We start from the raw sequence: 9376 nt of genomic DNA on the forward strand, positions 1-9376 counted from the left end.
AGTTTTGATTTTCTTTTTTCCCAGGCAGGAATATTAACTGTAACAGGCAAAAAAACACCTCATAACTTTCTGGCCAGTAAGAAAATGGAAGAGATGCAAGGCACAGTTTTCTAGAAACCAATCCAACAAGAGGGTAATCTACATACAGATAATAAAACTTCAGTTCTCAGATAAAACAAATCCAGTTACAACTTCGGAAACATGCTAGGGAGATCTAGCTTTGACTCAAATGAAAAATAAATACATCTAGAGCCCCACTGAATTCACCTGGAGGTGGGTACAACTGAGACAAAAACAAGTTTAACAGGTTAGGAGTGTTTCTCAGATCTATCCCTTCTCTGCCAGTGGGCTAATGCCACACTGTACCTAACAGGCGTAACTCCCACGTGCACACTGGAGGCACACAGGGTGAAGATATGGGTGCACACCATCATCTCCTTCCTTTTAAAGGAAACAGGGCTGTGCAGGCACATAACAAGGTGCTGTGGGTTCCAAAGGCTCTCCCAGACTGAACTAAAAATACTGTGCAGCGCATCTGTTCAGTGCAAACACAGCTCTTGAAAGCTCAACCAGTGAAAAACTTTTTTCCTGAAGTAGCCTCTCTTTGCTCAGGCAATTAAGAAATATAGCAGAATCTATAACCAAGTGCAATCCTCAAGGTCTGGCATTTCATACCAGAGGCTACAGTAGTCAGGGATATATTTTAACACATGTATATGGCAATTCATTTATGAGATCACCGATCTCAAACTTTGAGGTAATGAACCCTATTATCCTTCAAGATTTCTTATGGGCCATAAAACTTCATAATATGAATATCTAAACTGAATGCTTGGGGTTTTTTCCTTTCCATGGACCACAGTCATGAAATCCCAGTGTTCAGAGCTCTCTCTACCAAAACAAGTCCTCTTAGAAAATATCAATATACTAATAGACAAATCCAGTTATGAGAAAACTGCTAGGATTACACTCTTGCGTGGATTATCCAGCTTTTGGGAGGAAGGAGTCACAAAGCTGATCGCCCAAAATACATCAGGGATCTGAACAGTCAGACTATGAATCACTTGAAAGACCTGAGATAACCACACCGTCTGAGGAGAACACGCTTTATTCCCCTTTCATGCACAGAGATGCAGAGCACTAAAAACACACATGTTCATCACTAGCATCAGTCAGAAGTAATTGCTGCTGCAGAAATGAAATTTTAAGTGACAGCAACAATCACAAAAGGCTCTTCCAGGTAATAAAAAAAGGAACACTACGGCTTAGATGTAAAAGCATCCCTCCTGAACAGTGCCCCAGGCACCCTAAAACTGCATTCCTTCTCAGCTGAGGGGCTAGCACTCAGATGACTCAATCCCTGTAAAAGTGTAAGTCTGCCTCTGTGAAGAAGTCACTTGAGCATCACAGTGCAAAAAAAAAAAAACCAACCCCAAACCAACTCCACAAAACAAAGGCCCAAACTCCCATAAGTTCTCAAATTATTTATACTGTCCAGTGTATAGAAAATAGTTTACCTGCATATTTTGTGGTGTTTGATTCATCCATGGACCAGAAGCAGTGATCAAAGGCAAACACCTGTAGAAGCACATAAAAAGACAAATTAGGAACTCTAGCTACAAGACATTTCTTTTAAAGCAGTACATACCCATGACAGTGTAATTGCATCTAGGCTCTACTATTTCTGCAGATCCTAAATCAAGACTGTAAAAAGGCTTCATCAGCAGGACCACTTTTGTGTAATCCTGAGAGTTACAAAGCTCAATACTTCTGTTCTATCTGTATGACACACTATACAGATTACTCCTTACTCTATCCCCTAATACAGATTTCAAAACACAGACAAAACCTAATAATTAACTCCACACTTCTCTAGGCACTGACAAATGTTTCTGCCAACAGTAACAAAACAGCACCCCAAGGACTCAGTATACAGAATTGGGTCAGATGACTATTTAGCAGACATCAGCACAAACGCACAGAAAAGTCCATCCACATGGGATGGACTTCTGATACTCAATGAAGAGCATTACTATCTACTGTCCACATTTGCCTTAAGGAGCAAATAAATAGTATCAGACTGCCTGCCTAAACTAAGAGCACAGTACTGCATCTCAGTATAGGAAGCTAGGAAACTACAAATAGAAGACATAGTCCTATTAGAGAAACAAACTATCAGAGCTTGCTCTTAATGAAAAGATTTAATATCACTTCAGTCAAGAGTTCCAGTGAGCTAGAAATTGAACGAGATTCAATATTGTGGTCAGAGGGCTTACAAACCCGGAACAGTGTCCTGTAAAACCACTTAACACATCGAGATTTGATCCAAGTTTCTTTTCCTGCACATTTGAGATATTTAACATTGGTTTTTTACAGCTTTAGATTGCTACAAACAGCTTAAGCTGCAGTGTATTTTCCACATTTTGCCATAATAAACTGACTCTGGGTTAGTAACAGTATAGATTCTGGTTTTGTTATTTGGTTTGGGTTTTTTGGGGGGAGCACAAGAGGTGGGGAAAATCTCAAACCACCTTTTTAATGAAACTTTGCCTGGGTCAAGATTTTCTTTGCCTGGTCATCCAACAGGTAATCTTTGTGAGACAAAACATGCATGTCAGTGTAGGACAAGAGCCACAGGCTCTGATAGCCAAAACATGTAAATTGCCTAGAGACAAATCCTGAAGTGAGGAAGAAGATGGATCATTTTCTTTTGGCTTTTGGGGATGAAGAACATCTTGAAGTCCCTGCTATTCAGAGTTGCTACACAATGTAATCTACTGATATGTTGTAATCTAACCCTTCCCAAGATGTCTATTGCTGCAAATATTCCAGAAGGTAATATCAGGTTAGGACAGTAACCTTACCTCCTGCCCTTTCCTCCAGCTTAATGCAAAACACATGAAATGGCCTGAGAGAAGACTTAATACAGAGACAACACTTAGTCCGTAAGACTGAGGAGTTCTGGAATTCCCTTCTGAAGAAAAAACAAACTCATAATAATAATTTAACAGGGAGGCCTGAGTCACTGCAGCACAAATAGAATCAGACATTATCATGAATCAGGATGCTCCCTGATGTGACTGAGTCAAAGATGTCGTTTGGCCACTAAACTGCAAGTAAAATGCAGCAGTTACTTCACCTTGTCTTCAGACATTCACACAAGCAGGGAGCATTTTAAGTTACTTTTTGTGCATTTGATCATCAAATATAGGCATAAAACCATGTCATCAGTAAGAACACTAACCCTTTTCCTAACTTCTGTAGTCCAAGAACTACAGTTTCTCTTCTCATATTCCAATTGTATGGAGATTTTCCTCAGGGGACTTGGTAACAATACCTAGTCTCTCCAGTGCTCCAATGGCAAGTAATTAAATCACAAGAAAAATCCCCATACCCTTCTGTAAGGATCCAAAACTGCCCATTCTCCCCCCCATAAAACTAAGTGTTATCTGCAGTGGATCACACAGACCATTTAAAAAGGTTACCCAGCTATACCTGCTCATGCATACTGACTTAAATGTCAATACAGCAGTACTGTAGGCCAATATAATCTATTGTCCTACACTTTTTCCCCTGGGTTAACACAGAAAATGATGACACGATCATTTAATGACTTCTAATTTAAACACTGATCTTGCAAAGACACTCTTAAAACTAAAATATGTGCTTGCAGCCAAGTGTTTCTCTTAGAAAAGCAGATTTTATTGGGATATTTTTTAAATGGTAAAAATTGGTCAGACTGGTTTTCAAAAGGTCAAAAATGATTATGCAATAGGAAGAGAAAAATTTTGTCTCAAGATAAAACAAATGTAAATATAGCCTTTTAGTTTGTTTTCATACTAAACATAAAAAGCCAGAACATGGACTTGGTCTATTTATAAAATCTCTTCTGGAAAATTGCCAAATCCTTCTAACAGAAGTAACAAGATTACTTTAAAAAGAAAGTGGCAGGCAAAAAGGCAGAAACTGCTGGGGCATGCACTACCTGCAAAACATGCAGAGCAGCTGCAGCAAAACTCCCCTTTCCATTAGAACAGGCAGGTGAACACTTAAACGTTACTTTGATTAGTGATGACAAAACAGCAACCTTGAACACTCCCAGCCACCATACTTTAAGGATTCACCCAAGCAAAACAATTGTATGGACAACTGAGGCCTTTGGGAAAACAGATTGCAAACGCAGGAATTAACTGGGTAAAAATAAGGCACACAGGAGCAAGATACACGGTCCCAATCAGCAAGGCTCTTCAACATGTACATCAGGAAGGCATTTTATGGGTAATATCTGTAGGCCAGTATCCTACCGAAAGAGTAACCCTTGTACAGAAAAGATGACAAAAAAGATAACTATTTTATATTTTTCTGATGCCCAGTGCAGGAACGGCAGGACAAGCAATCCCAAATTGAGCGTGGAAGTATACTTGGGGTCAAGACACAGAACCTATGCCATGAAGACAAAACTAAGTATTCTAAGTATTATCTAATGTGCTCCCTCTTCTTTCTCCTCTCTTCACTGATTATTATTCCTTAAAATGGAAGTGGTGGGTATTACATTTTTTTCTGATAGAAGTGTGCAGAATAATTATTTTTTCTTATTAATTTTTTCTCCCCAGAATCCATTTTTCTGAAGAAGGTATTAACCCCTGTAAATATGACTATCAAAGCCATGAGAAGTTCTGTTAATGTTCAAGTCTCAAACTCAATGGCCAATATTCAAACTGGGCATTACCAGACACTGAAAATGCCTTTTTAGCAAAAATCTTTACCAACTTGTACCAAAGCTGTATCTACCAACTATATCAAAACTACTGAAACGTATTTGAACAGAGATATCTGTGACACAAACACAACTTTTTAAACTTCAAGCATCCTATGTGACTTAGTTTTTAACTACATTTTGGAAGGTGTGCAATAGTATTCTTTACTCTCATTAATAATGTTCTGGGCTTTTAAACAAGAGAGGGAATTAAACAAGCCTTAAAATTTTCTTATTTTCTGCAAGATTCTGTATCTCATACTCATCCTAGCATCTAAAAGAAAAAGCTAGATAAAAGGAAGCTGCCAGAAACCTGCCACAGTAAGGTAGAAGGTTATAAACCAAAGATTTTGAATGAAGGGATGAACTGGGTACGTTCAGGACAATTACATAAAAATGGAAATTAATGAGAAAGAACTAGCTGGGAACTGTTGGATCCTGGTACTACTGTATCCAGAGTCATTGTAAACGTGCACATTACAAAATGTTAAGTAGGCCATTTCTAGGTTACAGGGAACTATACTTGGGAGTGTTAGCAACTATTAGAAATTGTACAAAATATTTGTTCTGGTAACCACAACATTTAAAAAAAATAAAAGATACTAGGCTTTGATTGCTTCAGCAAACACCTGCAGCAGTTTAGGAGAGCAGCTGGTTATTCTGCTAAGGAGACAACTGGAGGTTATGGCTTCTTCAACAAGGCAAACTGGGATGCAGGCCCATGCATCCATCTCTTATGTCAGTGAAAAATCTGGAGTTTTGTCTCAAATTCATCTGTACCTGTGGCTTTAAAATGAAATTGCAGATTTTAATTAGATTTTAAACTATAGGAGCCATTGTGCCTGCTGCTGCAGTAGTATCTCACAGAATCTGAAAAGACAGCCAAAGGGGTGTTCACATCTTAAAAGGGCAAAACAACATTCTGCAGAACTTGTTTTCATTAAGGTTCCTAATCAGTGTCTTGAAGAATTAATAATTTTAAGGGTTTATGCATTCAAGTTACAGGTAATGAGTACCATATCCAATATTAACTGCTTGCCAGTTCAAGCCAAATTACATAATTAGTTTAAAAAGGAGTTTAATTTCACATTCATTATTCTTTTGAAGTCTAATCCTCAGTATAAGCCAGGCAGAATCTGGGGCTTCCAGCATTTAGCATGCATTACCCAGATTGAACATAATCCCTAAGACATTGTCTGTGCAGCTATAAAATGTTGCAAATGTATGGCCAATGTTTAATAGCCATTTCCATCTGATCAAGAGATGGCCAATTAACCACAATTTGCTTTCATTGAGAAGCAGTCAGTCTGACAGGTTGGGTGACTTATGGGACTACCTGGTTGCTAAAAAGAAAAGGAAGGGAGAACTGAGGAGGAGAAGCTTTCATTCAACAGGCAGCTGTTCCTACATCCCTCTTACAACTGCTGATGGAGACAAGTAATAAAGGACATACACAAGGAACTGGCAGACAGAGTCTACACCAGTAAGTTTAATGTAAGTGGAAGCAATTAAAGAATTGAAAAAAAAAAAAAGTTGGTCACTGTATGACAAACACAAGACCTACGACAGGGCTGAAGAAGTGGGGAGAAAAAATCCAAAGGGACCTGGGGACACAGCTCACAGATCTCAGCTCAGAACAACGGTTTTACCTTGTCACAAAATTGCACTTAAATGCTTAAATGTTTGTAGAAATAGCAAAATAGCACCCTAATATCCTTATACAAATCTTCCTATCACAGCTTCTGAGCTACCAAGTTGAACTGGGAAAACAATTTATCCATGACTGATGATAAACTAGCATACTAAAGATAAAGAGACTTCCAATATTTACAAACTTTATTTAAGAATTTTTAATTCGAAAATCAACTGTGTGCAGTACCCTAAAAACCGTGTAAATCAAGAAATGTCGTATCACATCTTTACAAACCCAGCAATGCCTATTTTCCACCGATGGTACTAATCTTCTTCTGTCTCAATCTGATAAACATTTCACATAACATCATAAATTTCAGCACTATAGCTTAAGGATATTAATGACCATCCAACTATACCTAACAATAATGTGACATTTACGCACAAGAGTGCAGCTGTTCTGGTTTTATCAAGGAAATAAAGGCCATACGTAAGCTTTTACATAATGCCCAGAATATCTTTATCTGCCTATAATGGACACAAATGAGGTACTACAGGAAATGAGGGTTCTTGTAAAACCATTTTTTTTTGGTGGAATTACAACAACAGAAAGAAGGAGGGTTTTCTTCCTTTTACAAAAATGTTTAACAACGATCAAACTCTCTTTTATTAAGTATATCAAGTGACAGAAGAACTTCATTAAATGTCCCAATAGGTAGATATCACTTGGTCTCCCACCCTTCCTCTGCACTACAAACAGAGACAGTCTTTACCAAGTGAATTCTGGTGCACTTTGGCAACTATTACACTAATTAGTAATTCCTGGCTATCGTCAAGTGCAAACAAAAATGGTTTATTTATTACTAGGTGTTTTTTGTCGCCTTTTAGAAACAGTGTTTTAGCTTTTAAGCAGAACTGTTGTAATGAAATGTTTTACACACAACACTTATTCAGTCTTCCAAATGGTTTTACGACTGCATTAAAATTTCAGCTTGTCCTGGTCACAGCTTTAACAAGCCATCTGCCTTGCCTGCATGTCAGTTGGATTAAAATACATTCTTCTGAAATTATGAAGCTTTTAACTTGGAAGTCTGAAGAACAGATTTTTTTTTTTTTTAGTATGTTTTCCTTTATCCAAGCTGTTTTGATCACATACTACAATGTGATCAAATGCCCAATACTGCTGCACTGGTCAATATTTTCAAGCAGATAAAAATGTAAAAAGAGACAAAATACTTACCTTAGGTGGTTTTCTGGATGATTGGCAAAAAAACCCAGCAATGGTGATGAGAAGCATGAATACACCATTCACATAAAGAGAAGGGAACAAATAAAAAAAAAAAAGAAACAAAGTCAGTGTATGTTATTACTATAATCTGAACTTCTTTTTAAATTCACAATGTATTTAAGAGTAATCATATCAGAAGATATTTAAATAACACACCACATATTTTTAACCAATAATTATTTAATTACTAATACAGTACCACACGAAAAGGGAAGCGTCAGATTCTTTACAAAAATCTAACAGAACTGCATTCCAGAAGGAAGACAAGTATCTGTTTTGTCATGAAAGACGAAACACAGCCCATCTCTGGTGGCTAATAAACCAAGCCTGCAAACTGGCAGACCAAGGTGCCAGGATGAAGCCCCATTGACTTCAGCAGTGCTACACAAGCATGTCCAAGGTAAGAGTCAAGCAAATGTTTCTTGCAGAGATTATAGAAGGAAGAAAAAGAAACCTGTGTAGGCTGTGTTCTCCCCAGCCACAGAAAGCCCACACAGCACATAAGAAACCAATGCAAAAACACCATCACCCTTCACACCAAACTCCAACAAGTGCTATCAGAAATAGTACAGGGATGACAAACCCCCAGTCTAAAGACACTAGCTCGGAGTACTTCAAATTGTCCTTAAATGCTTGTATGCTTTTGCTGGGAGGCATATGGCCACATTGTAAATTAAACCAACTTGGGTTTTTCTGGTGGGATTGGTTTCAAGCGAGATCGCTGCCCTGTCTCACTATGCAGCCCTATGCGCGCCGATGCCAAAGCAAGAGAGGAGGTGAACATACAGTGCAGAACTAGACTGACTTAGGCCATTCCTCAAAGCTACAACCTTAGGCATGTGTTTAAATTATATATTGAAATAAGAAATTTCCACTCACTCTTCACATCAAGGGAAAAAAAGCATGGATGAAGGAAAGAAAGAAAATGTGGATGAAGAGGAAAAACACAACAAGAAATGTCTACAGACAAACAACACAAGCAGAGAATGCAGTATGGTATATAAGATAAGATACGGATGAAAAGTTTAGCAATACATGCGCTACACAAAATTCAAAGATATAAAGAGGCTACACTCTCAGAGCAGAAACACCTGGGACCAGGTGCTTTCATTCACCAGCGTGTACACACCAACCCCACCAACTTGGGAGAAGGGCAGGGAAGACACAAAACACTTTGAGCAGTTTTCTTAGCAACCCACAATACAAGGGCTCAGCAAAAAATTCTGAAGGGATGCGAATCCACAAACATATCTTATGCAATCTTTTCTGCCTACTCTCAGTTCGGACCTCAGATGACACATCTGCCTGAAACAGAAGTTACAGAGCTGGGACACAGGACTGGTGTAATGCAAACATCATTTGCCTCCCAGCCAAACCACTCACTGCAGCTTTACCCTTTCATTAGTGGTGACTACACAGCTCCATCCATGGCTAGCTCATGAACAGGTGGTTCTGAACTTGTGCAGAATGCACTTATCTAATTGAAAAATACATTTAGCTCTACCCTAAATATTACCATTTTAATCCATTTTCAGATGCGATGCAATTACAATTATCAGCTTGTCTAGACAGAGTCCCAGCACCACCTCTAAACTTCCAAGAGAAGTTCCTATTGAAAGAAGTCATCCAAGTTTTTTTGGAAAGCTTTTAAATACACTCATACCTTGAAAAATAATTCAGGATTATATCAGCTTTACTAG

The 9376-nt window shown here is 38.3% G+C and overlaps 1 protein-coding gene across 7 annotated transcripts in view; it reads right to left on the reverse strand.

Moving 5' to 3' along the window:
- The window catches only part of KIF13A (kinesin family member 13A), a 119119-nt gene that overhangs the window by 57352 nt on the left and 52391 nt on the right, over positions 1 to 9376 (reverse strand). For all 7 annotated transcript variants that reach the window (XM_017730685.1, XM_017730680.1, XM_017730681.1 and 4 more), the window contains 2 exons: positions 7629 to 7641; positions 1518 to 1578 (listed from right to left, as the gene is read on the reverse strand). In XM_017730685.1, coding sequence (XP_017586174.1) covers positions 1518 to 1578; positions 7629 to 7641 — 74 coding nt within the window. The remainder of the gene's footprint in view (positions 1 to 1517; positions 1579 to 7628; positions 7642 to 9376) is intronic.

The sequence above is a fragment of the Corvus brachyrhynchos genome, unplaced genomic scaffold (assembly GCF_000691975.1).
Source record: "Corvus brachyrhynchos isolate BGI_N302 unplaced genomic scaffold, ASM69197v1 scaffold43, whole genome shotgun sequence".
NCBI lineage: Eukaryota > Metazoa > Chordata > Aves > Passeriformes > Corvidae > Corvus > Corvus brachyrhynchos.